At 40.8% G+C, this 20,105-nt stretch overlaps 2 protein-coding genes across 3 annotated transcripts in view; one reads left to right on the top strand and one right to left on the bottom strand.

The window, feature by feature from the left end:
- WDR26 (WD repeat domain 26) overlaps positions 1–8,658 on the top strand; it is a 31,284-nt gene extending 22,626 nt beyond the window's left edge. Inside the window, exons 13-14 of one of the 2 annotated variants that reach the window (XM_084203095.1) lie at positions 2,412–2,597; positions 3,991–8,658. In XM_084203095.1, the coding sequence (XP_084059221.1) occupies positions 2,412–2,597; positions 3,991–4,016 (212 nt within the window). In that variant the 3' untranslated portion in view covers positions 4,017–8,658. Of the gene's footprint in view, positions 1–2,411; positions 2,598–3,412; positions 3,944–3,990 lie in introns of those variants that run through there. The other variant, XM_084203094.1, reaches the window with a different exon arrangement.
- Positions 8,659–11,693: 3,035 nt separating this feature from the next.
- CNIH4 (cornichon family member 4) lies at positions 11,694–20,095 on the bottom strand. Its single transcript, XM_084201582.1, has 5 exons — positions 19,973–20,095; positions 18,569–18,637; positions 17,658–17,770; positions 13,462–13,602; positions 11,694–12,872 (listed from the first exon to the last, which is right to left on the bottom strand). Exons 1-5 carry the CDS (start codon positions 20,039–20,041, stop codon positions 12,845–12,847), a joined length of 420 nt encoding a protein of 139 aa, XP_084057708.1. The 5' UTR covers positions 20,042–20,095; the 3' UTR covers positions 11,694–12,844.
- Positions 20,096–20,105: the final 10 nt, after the last annotated feature.

Genomic DNA, 20,105 nt, shown 5'->3' on the forward strand with positions numbered 1-20,105 from the left:
GGATGGCAGAGGTAGAACACATTAATGACTCTTTTGTGTTCCTCCTCTACAGTAAAAGCATCTGCACAGTTTTAATTAGAAGTGGGTGGGGTGTTCTTGAGGATGTTTTTTTTTGTGGTGTGATATTTAGACTTCTGGTTTGAATAAAATGTACTTCTGGGGAATAACAGCTTCATTTGCCTGTTGAAGATACAGGTGTGGTGAGGTTATTTTAATTTCCATAGAATCATTTTAATTACAGACAGAGTAGTCTCAAATTAGGCAGTTGTTGGCGTAGTCTGGTAGAGTTTCTTGGTGATTAAAGGCTTTGAAGTATGTTTTTATTCAGCTGTCTGTGGCAAGAGTAGAAATTTGTTAAAAGCTTATGTGTTGAATTGGTTTGGTTTTGTCACTGGTGTAGTGCCATCATTTGCCATGGAGGTCACTTTGAATTCAAGCTTATGCAGAGCTAAGAATTACACTTGTAATATGTAAACAAATTACTGTGAATACTGTGTAACTCACAGTTCTTAGGAAAGGTTGGCCAAGGCCTTTCCTACTCTGTTTTTGGAAAATATGAAATATATTAAAATAGAATCAAGTTTCACTCTCGGACTATATCCAGTGGACAGCACCTCCAGTCCTCCAGTCCAGTGTGAACCCTTTTCCATGGCTGGACAATCTTCTTTTTGTGACCTGAGTGCCTGAAAGTACAGGATTTAGCCATAACTGTGTGCAGGTGTAGATACTGCAATGTACCAGTCATTTTTGCCCCCCAGTTTATTGACTTCCATCGTTCAAAAACCACTGTAGTTGAAACTGGAGGTAAGGAACTGATGGGTTCTTAGATTTGAACTGTCTGAAGCTGTTGCCTTTGTGCAAATGTCCCTACTGAGACTATTTTAAAAAGACAATCAAACAATAATAAAAGGTTACATCTCATAGTTGGCTTTAAAAAGTAGTTTATCACGTTGTCATGGCCTCTTAAAACATCTTGTCAGGTCAGGTAGGGGTGTTCCTGGCAATTGCATCCAAAGGAAGAAAATAGAGGTGTCTGTCTCAGAGAGGAATTGACTGCTGCCTTTAAGTAGCTATCTTGTTTTTTCCAGGCCAAAGTACTGGTTTGTCTTTAGGCTTTGGTTACCTGACAGAGCAGAGGCTTGTGTGTCTAGTGTGTGAATTGTGTTGTTTGGTGAGTGGCATGGATGTGCAGTCCCCTTGACATCTAAGTGGAATGGAAGCACAGCCAGAACATTTGCATCAGCTCAAGCACATGTGAAGGTGGTACCTCAAATGAGCTGGTTCAGCACAGGGCAAGGGAGTTACCATGTAGGAAAAAGCCTTGAGGCTTTTCTAGCAGGAAGGTCAGAGAGCAAGGTTGTTTTATAAGGAGCTGGGAGGAGGAATAGAGGAAGATTGGCTTGTTTGCTGAGTCTTCAGTGGCATCTATGTGAAAGCCTTTCAAATAGATCAAAATCCTTTCATTTGGTTGCTAGACCCCAGTACTAGGCTTTTGTGTAATTCCAGTAGTACATACTTGTCCAGTTTATGTAACTCTGTCTGGAATATTCCACAGACAATCCTGGACAGGTAAACCCACAGACTTGTTACAGGCTGCTGGTCTACAGCTGGGAAAACCCCCCTCCTTCTCCCCACCCCTCATTTATTCTTAAATATGGTTGGTTATAAAGAATGACTCTTCTCTGAACAGTGCAGTAGAGTGTCTAACCAGTTCCCGATTCTATTTCTGCTATGTTGCTAGAAGTAATGAAAAGCTTCCTGTCACAAAATAGGTTGTGCAGGGTTTATTTGCATCTACTTCAATATGTACAAATTGATATCTTTAAATACCACACAGTAATTGGTTGATAGTAATAGCTCACAGTTTGAGCCATTAAGCTTTAGCCCTCCCTCATTTGCTCTGTTTGCAATTTCTCTGGAGTGTTACAGGTTTTTAGTATTTAAGATGTTTTTCTTAAACTATAGAGCTGTGATCTTATCTGGTACTCATCAACAGGAGGTGGTTATAATTATTCTTAGTAGTCATGACTTTATAATGCATTTACTAATTTGCAAATACAATTATTTGAGGGGGAGAAAAAAAAATCTGCAAGTCTTCCTTTTGAATAAGATTACAACTCCATACCTGTAATTAAAGAGCAGTTTAGTTTCTCTTTTTACCCTTGTGTTGACTTATTTGCATTACAGTCAAACATTTTTCTTCAAACACCAAGGGTAGTAGACTTGCAGGTGTTAATGGGAGAGCTTTGCCTGCGATCTTTTGATCGCTTTTAAAAGAAAAATTTTGTTAGTGCCGTTCCCCACAGGAGACTGGAGTTTTAATGGGAGCAGGTGTGAGAGTGCTGCCGGCCCCACAGGTGTGTGTGTGCAGAGCAGTGCTGCTCAGGCTGCTTTCCCTGTGTTTGGCTCAGATCACAAGGTGTACATCTGGCACAAGCGCAGCGAGCTGCCCATCGCGGAGCTGACGGGGCACACGCGCACGGTGAACTGCGTCAGCTGGAACCCGCAGCTCCCGGCCATGATGGCCAGCGCCTCCGACGACGGCACCGTTAGGATATGGGGACCAGCGCCTTTCGTAGACAACCAGGATATTGAAGGTAAAAAGAGAGAAGAAAAAGGCCCTTCCTGAAAAATTAGCTTTGGTTTGTTTTTTCTAGTGTATGACTGGTGGTTTTATCAGAGTTATTCGTTTTGTGGAGTGAAAAAGACACAACCGATATTTGCAACGTTGTTCTGACATGGCCCTGTTGAAAACTGTGGTGTCACTAAGACCTTAGGATTAAATTAACTTATTTATGCAGACTCCATAAAAACCTTGCTTTCAATGCTTAGGTTTAGTAATGTACAATGTTATTAAAATTTAAACAGTGCATTCTAACCAGACTGCAAATTGAGTAATGGTATTGTGATGGTTACAAAAGGAATTTCCAATGTCTAGAGGGAGTGTAAAGTTTTACCCTCCAGAACCTGTACAAAATTGTATCTTTACCAACCATCAGTAACCACATGTGTCCAGGGGAGAGAGAGGGAATGCTCATTTTTCTGCTGCCAAAATGCACCCAGGTGTTCCCAGCCCTTCTTGCCTCCCCCAGATTGTTAAGGAGATGACTGCTGGGGAGTTGTTGTGCACTTTATATGCTTCTGTCATTACATATTCAGCCTTGCAGTAAGAATTTACAGGAGACATTAAAATGATATGTGATATATCCTGATATATCCTATTGCCACAGAACCTCATGGGTGTGACACCAAGGGGAACCCGGGCAAAGTAATCAAAGAGAAATCCATTAAGTGCTGGTAGATAAGTAAACACCTCTAGTTCAGAATGTCCCTTGGCTGAAAGTTGGAAGGATGTTAGGAGGAAGAATTACCTCTTCTCCCTCCTCCAGTGCTTTGATACGTGTGCTTCTAGTCTTGGACTAGGTGGACCAGCCTGGCTAATCTGTAAAACCCGGAATGCCCCCATAAGGAGTCAGAGCCTGTTCTCCAGCTGGTTTTACTCATGGCTTTGTTGTTTGGTTTTCTCCAGTGAGCTGCTTGCTCACTCTTTCTTAGTAAGTGCCATCAAAACCGAACCAACCACAAATGGATTTCTCACAGCAGTGCTTTCACAAGAGGTGTGGGTGCACAGAATAATACCTAACCACTTAGGAATCCTAAATGGGTGACAAGACAGCTCTGTCATTAGCACACTCCCCATGAACTTGTATGTAAATGTGTGTTATGTCTTTCTGGACCAGACGCTTTTTGAGTACCCACACCTAACATGCTAAAATAATTTCTAGATTGTTATGAATAATTTTATCTAAAATAAGTAATTTTAAGCATGGAATTTAGCTGCGGTATAAGAGCCATTAACTAGTGCATGTTGAGTTAAAATTTATGTAAATAGACTGTATTAATAACCTTATGATAGAAATATGAACTGTTGCTAAGAACTTCAAGCTGTGATTTCTTTCTCTCTCTCTCTGTGTTTTTGTTTTTGCTCAGAGGAATGCAGTAGCATGGATAGTTGATGGCGAATTTGGAGCAGACGACTTCAGTTTAACTTAATTAGTCGTATTTTAAATGGCTTGGGATTTGGTGCAAACAAACATGATTGATAGCTGGACAGACATGCTCGTCATGAAAAAAAGAACCATTTCTGAAGCCCAGTTGGGGCCAAACATTTACCACCTTTGCTTCATAGTAACCAGTCGAGATGAAGCACGTCTTTAGAACTTTGTTGGACACCGTGTTGAAATTACCCCCCCATCGGTTGTGAAGAACTGTGCTACATTCAGGCTAACCATTGAACTCAGTATATATATTTTTCCCTCCTGCCTTTTTGTCTGGCAGGCTACTGTTCTTGTTGCTCTTCTGTGTAATGAAGTTTAAATGCTTGTTTGGAACACTTTATTTAACAGTTTAGAAGGCTTGATAGAAAGAGTGCTTTAGTCTGAAGAGTATACATTGGATAGGAAAGTATTTCCTTCTCTTGTTTCTCAAGTCTCTCTCCGCCTTACTTAGCTTGAGATCTTTGCAGCTTGGTTCATGGATTCTAGCCTTGCCCGTTGCGCAGTATATCTATCAATTGAGAGGATAAACCAATGAACTATGTCAAAAGCACTCTCAGTATCACATTTGACAAAAAGTTTTGTACTTTTCACATAGCTCGTTGCCCTGCAAAGGGGTTAACAGCACAATTTTTTAAAAATAAATTATTTATAGGATTAAAATGACTTCATTTGTATACATTTGGAATTAAAACAATGCAAGAAGTGTCGTGAAACATGGTATCACTGATGCTTTTCTGGAGTGGCCTGAGACCCAATCAGAAGCAGTGGCTGGAAGGAGATTTATGTAGGCAGTAAAGCTTGTTTCAGATGGAGGAATTCGCTGTCCATCTTGACAGTTAAACTGTATTAGCTAGGAGAAAAAAGCGTTCAGACTGCACCACCAGTCTAAGAGCTGAAACAAGAAGAGGTCTTTTGGTTTTTTTAATTACAGAAATATATGCAACAATGCTGGTGTAAAAGGTAGACTACACTTTGAGGGAAGAATGTGTTGAAAGAGTCCTTTCTTCACAAAGTCAACACTTTGTACGTAAATTACTTATACGAATCATAATTAAACACTTGTATTATGATGGAAATTTTTTCTTTATTTGATAAACAGGGGTGGACAGATTTTGTTGTTGAGAATATACTTTTAAGTTTGCAGATTTAAATGCCTCTCCCAGACCTTGTTGCAAGCTGGTGCTGTGAACATCTTGACACATCTAGGAGCAGTTCCACTAATGTCCCATAGTAAGAAAAAGTAAATATTTATAGTTTAAATATTTATTCTTTTTGACATAAACAGATGGCCTGGCATCTCTGTGCTTCTGCACTACATACAAATCCATTGTGGGATGGCACTGGATTCCCTTTTGCCACCTTGGGTGGAAAGGTAGTGTTGGTACTGCTGCAAAGTAGAGAAGGAGCAGGGAAGGGCATGCCACCAGAGTCCTGTGAGCAGAAGTGTGGACTTCATCCTTTCATGAGATAATGATTTAGTGTCCTTATTAGTCACGTGTGGAAGAAGGGTGGGGGAAGGTTTGCTGGAATTCCTGGGAAGAGAGGTGTAGCCATTCTGAATGGGAGTGTGGTGTTTCCCAGAAAACAAAGGTTAGCAGGTTAGACTTCTTAATTTTTGTTTTAGATTCCAGCCATCCAGTGGTGTGTGTTTGTCTTGCCTTGTGTGCAAACTTAAGCATGAGTTAAGATTCTGATACTGTGGTTGAAACCAGCCCCAAATCTGACATATGAGTCTTCTAATACCTCCAAAACCAGGTAGGAACTTAATGTTCAGCCTTAAAACTGAGGTGAATGCTTTGATAGCAATTACTGTTTCACAGCACTGAAAATACATGTGTAAACTTAAGATTATACATCAGTTCCTTCTTCCTTAAATCAGTTCTGGAGGAAGCTCTTTATTTCCTTCCTAGTTCAGAAAGTGCAAGATGAGTCAGGCCTGTGGCCTTAGTGTTGCAGGAAAACAGACAAGTTCCCATGGTCAAATTTGAGTAAGCTAAACCTTGGGGTTTAAGGAAAAATGAATTACCTACATTGTAAACAATAAATTATAAAATGTCTTAACATGTTCAAAACATGGTACCATTCATAACCAATGCCAGCATGTGAATCTTTGGAAGTTACTCTAGTATTGTCTTACTCTGGAACTTAGGTTTTCAAACCAAACATTGTTTAGGGAGAGTAAGGAGAAGAATGGTTTTGGTCTCTTAATGTCTCATGCAGTGATCTGTCACTATGTACTCATGGAAATAAAGTGGGAACTTTAGGCAGGTGGTGAAGGCTGGATCAAATCTCGAGTGTAGATTTAAAGTTTTATGTGCACTTCAGGCATTTCCAGTGTGGTGGCCATAACTAACCAGGGACTCCTTCCCTGGTACAGCTGGGGGAAGGTGTAGGCTGATGCCTGCTTTCCACCGCAGTGCAGGTAGGAATTGAAATGTAGGACCTCTGCAAAAACACTGCCCCTCTCTTCTGGCCTTGGTTTGTCCCTCTGAGGTATTTAGAAGCTGAGTTAGGGAGCAGCATTTGTGGGACCTCTCTCCCTTAGTGTCCTGGTGCAGCCATGCCATGTAAAGGCAAGCTCCAAGCAGGTGGCACTGCTTCCAGAGAGTCTCAGTGCCAGCCTGTTGGCATCTCGGGGCCATGAGCAGGCAGGACAGAAAGGTGAGACTCATCTGACTCATCTTCATTGTGCCACACTACTCAGTCCCACAGCAGCTGCCATTAGAGATGTAGCAATGAGTACCATCCCAACCAGGAGATGAAAGACCAACCTAAATTATTTCCAACACTATGTGGATTGAAAAGTACCAATACTTTTTGTGCACAGACAATAAAATGAGACTGGGGTGGGGTGGTGGGGGGGAAACCCAAATTAGTTTGCTCATTTGCAACACATTGATTTCCATGTGCTTAAAAATGTTCATAGGCTGGAGTGTAAGGCTGGAACAAGTACACACCCACAATAAATTATTGTATTTCCAGTCAGCAGGCCCATGGTTTTAGAGAAGAAAATACTGTGTGTACTCATTTTGTAACTTTCTCTGGTCACCTGTTGGCTTCAAATATTCACAGTAGCCCCAGGTTATTATCAAGGCAGATCTCAAAAATAAAAATGCTGAAGCATTTTATTATCTGAATGTTCTTTAGCTGTTCAGGTAAGTAATTTTCAAGGCACAATGGAACACAAAAGGGAAAATGGTAGCTCTGTTCATGTTTTGGAGGGGAGGGAAGTGGGGGAAATGACACCTTTGTTTTTAAATTCCCTCTGTCTTTTCTGAAGTTCTCCAACTTTAAAGTTAACTTCTCTTTATGATTGGAGCAAAGATGCAAGCTAGAAATCTGCCCAGATCTTGCCAGTTACTTCTCAACTTGGCTTCAACCAGGTAATGTTTAATAAAACTGTCTGCTGTTGGGAGTTGGTGTCTAGTTGTGTATTTTTACACTGCTAAGTGATACTCCCACCCAAAATCAGTTGTGAAGGTTTCCTTAGCAGGAAGCCAGGACTCGAACAATTAGCTGTAGCTCGAGGGGATATGTTGTAGATCCAAATGGGGAGGGAGGTAGAGAAAAAATAATGGACATAAAAAGCAGGATTTACTGACCAACAAACAAACTACTGTAACTTAAGGGGGAGGAGGAAAAATGCACTTTCAATAGTTTGTCCATATTTTTAGCTACAAAATACACTTTTATCTAATTTCTTTTTGAGATGACTATTAAGAGGAACACCCATCCCATAAATGGCTAATCCTCCTTTTGCCCTCCTCCTGTCTTTTCCACATTGGCTTGAGTCCATTTTCAGCTGCCATACTTGATTTTTGAAAACTGCTACTTTTAACAATGTCTAGAAAGCAAAATCATTAACTATGACACTTTTTTTAAACAGGGTGGACTTAATTGAAGTGTGCAGTGTTGAACTACTGCTGCAGTAGCTGCCTCTAGTTGAAATAAACTGTAGCCAAGTTTTCTGTCTATTCATCCAGATAGTCTGGATTCAGTCAAACATCTGTGAGAGTGTTCCTCCCATCTGGTGTGAGTGTGTGTGTGCATGTGTTCCACAAACAGACAGAGAACCAAATGTTCTAGGTACTTGTCATGTTTTATTGCATACTTTAAGTCGTGTGTATGTGAAGTGTCCTTTGACCAGAAGGTTTTGGTTAATATCAGTATATTTTTATAAATTTGAAATTCATTGTGCCCCATCTTTTTTCATAAACATTTTTCATTCTTAGGGTATATGTGCTAGATTTGAAACTTAACATTTTTAGGCACAGATGGAAAAAGTTATTGGCTCCTTGAAAACATATGGGACAAAATGGATCCTCAAAGCATGTATGTACTTACAAACCAAGCTGTAGAGATCAAGAAAAGAACTTTATTGTTGATCTCAAGATTTCTAAATTGTCAAGATTTATATGGAGTTGTGGTGGAACTAGTTAACACTTAGAGCTTTTGGTATGTAATGACTATTTGCTATGGACTGATATTAAATGTTTCAAAGGATTGCGTTCTTAAACTTTCTGGATTTTTGTTACTCTCAGATATTATTAAGTAGTTAAAAATTTCTTTGCTATATTACATTAAAAACATAAGAACTTTGGGTCTCGTATTTATTTTCACTTGTTTTACTAATTATTTACAGAACACCGTTTTAACTTTTTTATTTTATAAATGTGTAGTATTTTAAACATATCTTTAAAAATTGTTCAATTGGAACTACATTAACTTCTGATTTGTTTTTATTAGGATTTTTAAAAAAAAAAATACACTTTTTCCATGTCGGTGCACAGCACTTAACAGAAATGTTTGTATTCCCTTTCTTTCAATTCAATAAACAATAAATAACTGGAATGAATAGTTCTTAGTTTCCCTAACTTCACTTACATGACTGACTTGGATGTTAATTTCTTGATTGTTAATGATAGATTTCTTCCATAGTATTTCACTTCCTTGCTAGGAAAATTAATTTGTGGTAGTGTAGCTGCAGCTGAGTCACTCAGTGCTGTGTTCAAGCTCTGCTGTCTGCCTCTAATCTACCTCACCCTTGTGTTTGTGCTGTACTTTAGCACTCAACCTGCCCATGTCCCAGGCTGTGCTTATCTCACTTGCTCAGCATCTGCTCCCTGGAGGCTCTGAAATCCATCATTCCTTAGTGCTGCAGTTTGCTTCAATACCACACTCTGGTTGCTCTAGGTGAGCTGTGAGTTTTTTAGGGGTTTTAGATACGTCATAGTAAGAAGGTGCTCCTAAAGTACTTGGATCTCCTGCCTTTGTGTTCCCTCTGACTTGTCCCCATGTTCTTGTCCCTCCTCCCTGTGCCTTAAACCAGAACATCACCTTTGGCCTGCATTTTTATTCAGCTCTAGCTTATCTTGTGTTAAAAAGCTGTGCCTGAATTCCCATTCCCTGTAGCTTTTCCAAACTCAAACCTTTTGCTGCTGTGCATTCAATTTTTTGAATTCTTTTAACTTATTGGAGCAGGGATGTGCCTGTTCCTCTGCATGTCCTCCTTTGTGCCACTCCCTTGGCTGCTGGCATTTGCAGGAGGGTTCTTGGGTTGCAGACCCACTTCAGCCATAAATTATTCACACAGTAGATGAAGGGAGTTACTAACAAACCCAGCCAAAAGAGCTGTGCTTCATCTGCTGTCCTGTCTGCCTTTAATGGGTCAGAAGAGTGCAAGAGAAACAGGTATATGAATTCTATGGGCCTGGGACTTATCAGCATTTGTAACGTTTAAGGGTTTGGGGTTTGATATTTTTTGGGGATTTATTTTAAATTTTGTTATGTTTTTTTAATGTGTTTTTGGTTTTTTGTTTACTTTTAAAAATAATTCAGATTATTTCAAAGAAATTCCACAATGAACCTGAGAGTAGATGTGCATTTCTTAATCAGCTTCAATCCAAACTCTGCCTGAGAAGAGCCCTTCCTTACACCTTGTTCCTGCTCTCTGTGCTGCCTGGTCACCTCCCTGTGTGTCTCACATGTGCCAGGGCTGTCACCTCATCCCAGAAGGACGGCAGTGCCAGTTATCTCCTCACTTTTAAAGAACTATAGTGCTCTGAAGGGTAACCACTGAGGCTGTGTGCCTCTGTTCCTGCCAGAGCTGTGGTGCTGAATGTACTGATAACTGCATGCTGGTTCATCATACAGAGCCCAAATTTTCCTGCTGCTGCCTCCAATGTCCATCATACCCTATTCTTAAAGGCATAAATGGTCTTGGCACTTGTACAACAAAATCCTAGAGAGCTTCTTGTGAGAAGAAAGAATCAGAATAAAGCTCTGACATTCCTGAACAGATAAAGATTTGCCTTTCTGGGCTTATCAGAAGGTTTCTGGTTGATTGTTAACCTGCATGTAGAATTGTTCTTAGGACTACTGGTCCAAGTTCCATGATACAGAACCATTGTAGAAAATCAAACCAGTCCTTTACTGGATTGAGGAGGCAAGTGTATTCTTTAAAAAACAGGTTCAATAACCAACAGTCTGTAATTAATGATTAATTGGGGGGAAACATGCAATTCTACACATTTTAACTAGCCCCCCAAATGCAGAATTCTTAACTGTGTTATATAGTCTCTGAAAAATGATGCAAGATGATCATCTTTGCAAGCTGGCTGGGCTGTAGATTGTGGGTGAGGAAAAGGGCTCAGTAACAGCAGTTAAAAGTTGGAATCCCTGCAGGACTGATTTATTTTCACTGATTAGGAGTTTTCTATCAGTCATAGCTAATGGTGCCTCACAAAGTTATACCTGAATACCTCTAGTCCAAAGGGAAATAGTCTGAGTGAATAGGAAGGAATCTGTATTTGACCTCACACCAATTTAGAGTGATAGTTAGATGAATTTTTTTTTTTTTAAATCAATCTCAAGTTTCTTATTGTCTTGAATTCTGTATGGTAACCTTGGGTTTCAATTGCCCCGTTTTCTGCTGAAAAATAGGGAGTTTTGGGTTTTTTTCTACCACCATAAAAATGTCTGTGCTCTGAGGGTCTCCTAGGGGTGACATGACTGCAGTATCCCTATTTCTAGCTATTAATAATGGTTTTAGCTATTACAAATACATTTTTTCTGTAGCTGACACTGACCTCTGAAAATCTCTTTGGAAGCCGGCACTGACCCTGGACAGTAAGAAGGCTTCAGCATTACCAGTGTAATTATTCAGCAGAATTGCAGTCTCTGAAACCTGCTGCTGAGGTTTTTACAAGTCTTATAATCAGTTGTTGGATAGAAATGAACAGAGAACTTATTAATCACATTTTTAGAATAAGATACCAAGCTGCTAGTTTGAGTAATGGACTTTAAAATCATTTAATTGCATACCATAATCTGCTTAAAAAGTGACTTTCTACTCTTTTGAAGTTCTATTTGCTCTCCTTTCTCCAGACCTATCTCCTGTCAGAGTTTTGGCTTTACAGGGCAGTACTTCTTGTAGTTTGATGTTGTGCTGTCAGGAAGTCAGTGTCATCCAGCTGGGGTAGCTGTTTCCTTAGTTATTTTTTTAATGAGCACAATTTTCAACATTCATCTTTAAAACAGATCAACTTGGACTCCATCCATCAAAAATTTAAAGCCAAACTTCTCCTAGAACAAACACTGAACACAAGGTTATCTACAGCAATAAAGCTTCAGTGTTGTCTTTTTATGGCTAGCCCTGAAAACAATTGTTGACTTCAGCTGTACACTGAAATCCCAAGTACTTATAAAAGCTCATAAATGTTCAGATGTAATTACAGAAGTGTATTTTTTCAAGTGTTTTAATTGATGTGTTTGTTCCAAGAGACCTGTTTGCAAGCACGTATAAAAAACTTCAAGACAGTTATTGGACAGTGAGGGTACAAACTCAGGTTTATACACTTATCACTGCTGCAAGAGCTGCACAAAGAGAACTTGCTGGTATCACTGAAGCAGAGTCACATCAGAATTGGAGTGACTGGGGTTATGGGTTACCAGACCATTTCCCTGAGCTTCACAGACTCTTGTTTCACCCCACTGCCTGTGCCAACAGCAGGTTCAGAGAGTAGCAACTATAGATAGTCTTTTGCTCTGTAACCAACTCCACCCCAGTGCAATATGATCTTTACTTTATCTGGATGTCCATGATGCACTTCAATGACAAAACAGGAGTTGAAGGGAAAAAGCAAGTATTAATCATTGTTATCTGCACAAGTGTCATATCCACCAAAGGGATCTTAATCCATCTAAATGCAAGACTTCATATAAATTCCAGCAGCAGGGTGGGGAAAGGGAGGAAAATACAACTTTTATTCCATTGAGTTTTGTCTGGAAAGAATACCAACACAAAGATGCAGGCTGTGCTCCTGTTCCACTTTGAAATCTGTTCCAAGTGCTCCTTCAAATTAGGCTCTGATAGGACAGCTTGGTAGCCAAAGTCTCATCCTGACACCTCTCAGCAAGAATCAGATATCATTGCTGCACTTGAATGTGTTCTGGAACAACCACCATTAGCTAATGCTGCTGAAACGAGTTTCCCTTATCACCATTCAATTCCTATGAGATCACTTCTGTAAGCAAGGATTTCATCTTACAGAAGCAGGAGCTCCAGAAGTTTGGCTTGTAAAGGAACAAAAACAACTGCTACACAGATCCAATGCCTTTTGAAAATATTTTATGTTAAAAATACAGAAAAATATTTCTTGTTCAAAGAGGAAAAATATACTGCATGACGACACTGATCTAGGTGTGTTCGGGAGGTGTCTGTGGCTCCACAACCAGTCACTGGAGTGATGACCCAATTTGGCAGCTAATGGTTCTCTTTCAACTTCTCAATCATTTATCAAAGCCAGAATCATACTGTGACAAAACAGAAAACATGATACCAGTGGATTACTGAAGCTTGTGTGAGCAGGAGCAGCTCTCACTGTCATGGGAGAGCTGCACTGACAGAACCTGAAATAGAAAGTCAAGGCACCCCTGCTGTGTGCTGTGCTTATGAAGACAAGGCTGCAGAAGCAATACTGCAGCAGAGGAACAGCAGCTCTGCCACCTTGGAGCAAGCAGCCTTATCACAGAACACATCTGTTTGTAACTCAGCAGATCAACTTCATTTTTTAAAAACAGAACTTGTAAAATAAACTTGGTGCTCAGGAGTATTTCCTTTCTAAACAGGCCACTTACTGTAGGTGCTGAAAGCATGAAACTCTTTGTGTTGTACTTGTGGTGTTGAGATAGAGGAATAGCCTGAGTTTCCAAACAGTGTTTGATCAGAATGAATAAAGGCATATAGTGAGCCCAGAGATAGCTGTCAAAATATATTACCAAGGCTTAGCAGGATGCAAAAAGCTAAGACATGAATACCAGCAATTACACCAGTGGAGTAGAGGAGATAAAAATAGCTGGCAGACAATCCCTTTTTTGCTTGGGAGCAATTTTTGAAACTAACCTGTACAGGTACATGAAGAAACAGAGCAGATGAAAGCCCAGCTTAATCATGGCTTCTTTCATGTGTGATTTCAGTTGTCCTCGGTTATGGATCTCTGTGGGATCAAATACTCCCATGTTTCCACTTGGCACCATAATGTACCTGAAAGTTAAAGAAGAAAAAAAAACCAAAACAAAAGCCAAACAAACAAAAACAAACAATTTTTTTTTTTTTAAAAAGCACAAAACAAAACCCAGAAAATGTTAGGGAGTGTCAGGGCAAGAGGCAGGGGAAAGCTTGCCAAGAAAGGACTTTCATCTGAAGAGCTGTTTCACAATTCAAGGTATGGGAGTTCTGGGTATTGCAGCTATCTCTGCCTGTACAATCCACAAATAATAAGAGAACAAGAAGTACTAAAACATCAGCCCAGCTTCCCATGTATAAGTGAGAGAGATTCCAGGTAACAGCCAATTCCAGCTCATTTTAATTGCTGTTGCTGTCATGAGGAAAATGCCCACCCACACTGGAAAGATGCATTAGATGAAAGGGACTGGAAAAGAATCTAATTTAACTAAGAATCAGCAATTTATTTAGCAAAAAAACCTCACAGAGAAAATGACAAACTCCAGTGGTCACACTGAGATGGCATAAGCCAAGGCCAAGGACTGCGCTGTTACTGCTGCCTTTGTCACAGCCATCCTGGGACACCTCAGCACAGACACTGAGGCTGACAGGGGGAGCTGGGCAGAACTGAAGATGTCAAGTTCTGCTGTCTGAACCCACATGAGAACACAAGCTGAGTGAAGCCAAGGGGAATGTAAGCCAAGGAAGCATGAAACAGCAAACCAAATGTTTGTGTCCTGTGACAACTGAGCCAGCAGCATGTTCTCCTGTCACTAGAATTTCTCGAGGGAGCACATGAAGTTCTCACTCTAGCTGAGCTCAGGCTAGAACTTCACTTCACTCAGATTTATACAGGCTCTACCTTCCTGAAATCAGACTCTTTCTATGCAGGAATTTAACTCTTTGTCTTAAAGCTGGAGCAGAAACACGGTCTCAGAACAGAACACTTGTTCAACCTTCTTCATATACTCCAATGGCACCACTTGTAGTCCAAAAGACACTTCCCCACCTCTTACAACATTCATTTCCATAAAGGAGGGGAAGGAAAGGGAAGCAATCCTTGAATTCTCAAACAACAGGGAGGTTTTCTAGCAGCAGTAGGTATTGGGAAAGAAAAAGTTCAGCCCACAGTAGTTGTCTCTCACAGAGGCACTGAAAAGCACTGCAGCATATTTGACTAATACCAAAGACAGTTGTGTCCCATTGAAAATAGTTCATGTTAAATAATTCCAGTTTGAAATTCCCTTCTAAATTTGAAGTTTTGAATGGTTGTTCTGTGTTAAGAGTTACAGCACAAATTATTGTCCATTTCCTGGTAATGTAACACATTTTATTGGAATAAAAGGAGGAACACGTTCCCTGTACCAATTTATCCTAGAAACAGAATGCAGAATTTTCTTACATGGGATATGAGTGCCATAAAGACAGCATCCATTAATTTTGCTTTTTAAAAAAATGGTGACACTTAAATAATGCAACTTAATTGCATCTGCTGTGAGGCATTTCTTCCAAGAGGCCCACAAGGCAGGACAGCCTATATTCTATATATCTATATATCTATATATCTAAGGAGCTGAGCCATGGATACAGTGCTGCTGGATGCTGACAAACCCAGCTCAAGCCAGCTGTCATCCTCTACACAGCAAAACAAAACTTCTGCAGCAAACAAGTAAACTGTCAGCTTTAATAAATATACACAGTAGTGCCTCCAGGATTTCCATTCAGTGGAAGCTGCTACCACAGCCACAGGACACTTCTCTCTAGATCTCCCAATTTTTAAAGGGATGTAGAAGTTCTGGCTAGAATTTTCAGTGAATTGTAAATTTTTTTTTAAATTTTTTTTTTTTTTTTTACTCTTTCAGTTTTATCTTCTTAAAGGCATGGCAAGAATCTCATTATTTGGACCTATTCTATCAAGGAAATCTATATAACAAAGAAGAAAAAAAAAAAAGGTGAATCTTCCCTTTGAGTTTTAAAACAAGGAGAATGCAAGACAAAACTGTCCAACTGGAGACACTACAAAATTCATCAAAAAAAGCTTAAAATATCATATGAGTGTGCTGAACAAGAAGGGCCAGTAGGATGTCACAATAAACATGTTGCAACTTTGAAAGTCTCTCTTGGTGCTGTTTTTGATTAATTTATCCTTCCCAGGATTGTTTCTGATACCCTTCCTGCACAAAACCTCTCTCCTCTCACTGAAATCCTTGAGAGAATCACTAAATCAAGCCAGGACTGCCTGTAGCTGCCATGTAGCCATTGGGATTAAGGAGGTTTTAAAGAAAAATGAACAAAGGGAAGAGATTATCCTACCTTTCCCTTTATCACTTACACTGCAAAGCAGGGGCTTCTTCAATCTCAATAGGATTATTTTTCTTCTGTATTTCTAACCTGAATTTTCCCTCTTTTACTTTGAACCCATTACTCCTGGTGCTCTCACTGCAGTTCCTAATGAGCTGAAAAGGAAAATGCTAAACCCCACACTTGCTTTTGCAGGTTTCCAACTCCTCCACTAGAGATGGGATAGTCCAGGCTATTAATGTGGGAGAAACTCCTTGATCCACAGAAAGAAGGGAGGATTAGTGATGCAGGTCTAATATTTTGACTTCTTATTGCCTACACTGCACATCTAAAATTAAGGAAACAATCCTGGATTTGAGGAGATTCAGAATATTTATGCCATGTAGGACATATATAAAATGAGAGCTGTCAGTACAAAACAGCAATCAAAGCTTACTGCCTGATATGTAGAAATAGAAATAATTTCTCTTTTAAAACTCTCTCTAACCAGTTTTAGAAGGGAAAGCAAGTGCCTACTTTAAAAATTAAAAGAAGTACACAAAATGAAGCAGCAAGGTGGTAACCAGCAGAAGAAATTTTGACAGCTTCTAATAAAATGCATTCTCTCTTGGCATCTCAGCCTTGCCTAAATGAAACATCAAACCCTAAACTTGCCAGCAGATCCCAAACCAAATATTGGTCACTACAGTCCCAGCTGTTCATAGAGGGGGCAAACAAAACCAGGCAGAACCATGTCCTGTGTGTGTGTGTATTCAGGCAACATTTATTTATTAAGCATAAAGTTATACTGTCTCATGTTTCTCCAGCTTAGAAACATTTGAAGGCTTTGCTGGCAGTTCTGGAGGAAACAAGGGTGATATTTATCAAAATTTTAATAGCACAGCTATTTTGCCCAACCAGGTTATCAGTACAGAGATCCTCAACTTTGTTTTAGTGAGAGCTGTGAAACTTCTTGTTTAATTCTACCAGAAACTCAACCCATCCCTGCAAACAGTTAGCCCTGGCAGGTTCAGGCAAACAAGAATTACAGCCAGCTTTCCATACCTGCACATTTAAATTTGGGCTCTTGGGTGCCCTCAGTATAGTGACTGTAGATAATTTGTGACAAATCCACATCCAGTTTCCATCATCTAAACATCTCTGAAGGGTCAGTTCTCCTCACACCAAATGATGTCAGAGAAAAAGAAGATGGTTTGAGCTGACAGTACCAGTGTTGCCACATGGAAACCCCACTGGTAACTGAACCATTTCCAAGGGTGGCAGCCCAGTGCACAAAGAGCAGCAACACTGGCAGCTGTGCTAGGGTGAAAAGGCTGCAAACCTTCCCAAATGGAAGGTTCCTTCCTTTCCAAACCTTCCAAATGGTATCCTGCAGGATGGAGGGCCAAAACCAGTGTAGATGAGGGGAAGGCACAAGTCAGTAAATGAAGGAGGGTGCAGGGGACAACACCACAGCCCCATGGTTTTACAATCATATCAGGAATGGCATGAAAACACTGTTAACTCTGTTTTCAGTACTATTTCATAATCCCAATTAATCTGCTGTCATTTCCTGTCAATTTGGGAATGACCCACAAACTGGAGATTTCTGGGCACTAAAGAGAATGCAAGCAAAGGTCAGAAGTTTCCTGTCCTTTACACTGCTGGGTTTCTTGTCACAAGAGATCATGTCAGTTTGATCAATGAAGACTGTTAGCAACTGAAACATCTCACCATGACATATTATTCATCTTTGTACTACACTTAAAGCTCAGCTAGTAACAAAGAAACCCCACAAACCATTCAGCACTTACCTGTATATATTCCACGTGGCCACTGGCAGGTTAAGGAGAAAGATGAACCAGTGCAATGAAATAAGCATTAATACAGTGACAACAGCATGGCCAATCACCTCAGGCACCACCCACTGCAAAAAGAAAGGGGAAAGAGGGAAGAGTTACATGCACAAATGTCAATTCCTTTGTGAAAAAGACATCTACTTGGGATTACAATCTGATTATAAAATCTGAAAAGCTGACAGCAGAGGCATGTGGTTCCATCACAGTGTGGACAAACGAATACCTTCAGGCAGATTCCACACAAGTAAGCAGAAATCAAGTCCTGAGATATTGTAACAAAGATGCTTTTTCCAAGCATCACAAACATTTCTGGAGAGCAGCACAGTCTGGACACAACTATACTACACAAGCATTCAAGAAAGAGAGCTGAGAAAGTAGAAAGAGCTCATTTGAAATCACTGCAGAGAAGAGTGGGTTTAGGGATTCAGATAATTTAAACCTGCACAAACAGCCCCAGGCTTGGAACAGATAAGAAAGGCGATCAATATAAATACTGGCATCATTAAACTGGGTCAGCCCCTGGCAATTCCACATTCTTGGATTGAGAGGACTGACTGTGCCATTCTCTCTCACATTAAGAAAAAAATACCTTTAAATCAAAGTGAACACACACATGGGTAGGCCACAGTGATTTAATGCTAAGAGTTTTAAACAGAGTAATTTTAAAATGGTACTTTGGTAATGGAATTTACTGAAAGATGGACATCAAAAAAAAAAAAAAAAAAAAAAAGACAAGCAGGCTGAAAAAAGAGACACATGCAAAATACTGCCAATCAAGGTACCCATCACACCCCAGTTATTTGCAATGCTCAGGTGAAGGATGTGGTTTTCACAAACCACAGCAAATGCAAAGAAGAGCAATTTACTTTATTGAGCTTGGAGCAGCATGATCTAGCATTGATGTAGTCACATTCCAGATCTGATAGCGTGATTATCTGAGGTTCAGGATAAGGAAACACATTATGGTAATTCAGAATACACAAAGCTTTACTTTTAGCCAATAAACTGGGGGCAGCCCTGCTCTCAGCATCCACTCCTTGCTCTGTCAAAGTCAATTTCAATTAGTCACAACTCACTCCTAGTTTAGACAGAAGGTTTGGCTACATTTTATCATTAGGCCAAGTGATTTTATTATATTTCCCCAAGGGCAACTGTTGCACAAGTGCTAAAGTTCAGTTCAGCCCTTAAAACAGACCAGGGGAGCAAACTTTTAGTATCAAAATTGTTACTACAATTGTACAATCAAACAGTATTTTTAGTTTCAAAATTGTTACTATAACCCTTGTGCACTTGCATAATCAAACAGTACTTTTAGTATCAAAATTGTTACTACAACCCTTGAAACCAAACCTTAATAGGCAGGAGACGCTAATGCACATTAAACTCTCCTCACACAATTGTGCAGTTTTAAGCAGTGAATCTACTTTCCTCCCCCCAACATTTACAACAACATTGAATTAATTAATGCTTTGCTAGGAAATAACAGAGTAACATTCATTGCTGAATGAACTTTCAGACTGAAATACGAATATTTCAGACAGAAAAGTCCTCTCAAAAAAGGCTTAGGCTGCACGTGTGCACCTCACCACGCTGTCTCATGTAGAGCTCATGGTTCTTCTCTCCAAGGAATTGAACACTAATACATCTTTTTACTATTCCTAAAAAATGGATAAAGTCTGTTCATTTTTCAACAACTTCTCCTTCTAGGATGATTTTTTATATTTTAATTGCTTTTGCTAGAAGGGCAGTCGCTGAAAAATCTCGTCAGGATTGAAGGAACGCGCGCAAAAAAAAAAAAAAAGAAAAAGAAAAAAGAAAGACAGTTCTTTTTTATTGAGAAAAGGAGGCGAATCTGTGCAAGACTGCGGACCACCATAACAAAAGAGCAGGGAAAGGCGGCTTGCCGAGCCGCGCAGCTCGGAGCGCACACAGCCAGCACAGCGCACGGCATTGAAAGCCCCGCCGGCCGCGCTCCCAGGCCCGCTCACTCCCTCAGCCCTCAGCGCCGCTCGCTCCCTCCCTCCCTCCGCCCTGCCCGTGTCCCCTCGGGCCCCGCCGTGTCCCCTCAGCCTTGCCCGTGTCCCCTCAGCCGGGGCCGCGCCCGCCCCGCCGGGCCCCGCCGCCGCCGCCCCACAGCCCCCGGGCCCCGCGGCCATCGCCCAGCGCAGCCCCCCCGCCCCGCCGCCCTCAGCCCACCGCCGCCTCAGCAGGCCCGGCCCGGTGCCCCTCGCTGCCCACACCGCGCCCGCCGCGCCGCAGGAGCAGGATACGAAGTAGACGGAGAGGAAGATGAGGGCGCAGCAGTCGATCAGCGAGAAGATGAAGACCACCGACTCCATCCCGCCGCCGCGCCCGCCGCGCTCGGGCCCGCCCGGCCGCCGTAGGTGCCGCCTCGGCCGGGCG

Source organism: Fringilla coelebs (genome assembly GCF_963513975.1).
Source record: "Fringilla coelebs genome assembly, chromosome: 3".
Classification (NCBI taxonomy): domain Eukaryota; kingdom Metazoa; phylum Chordata; class Aves; order Passeriformes; family Fringillidae; genus Fringilla; species Fringilla coelebs.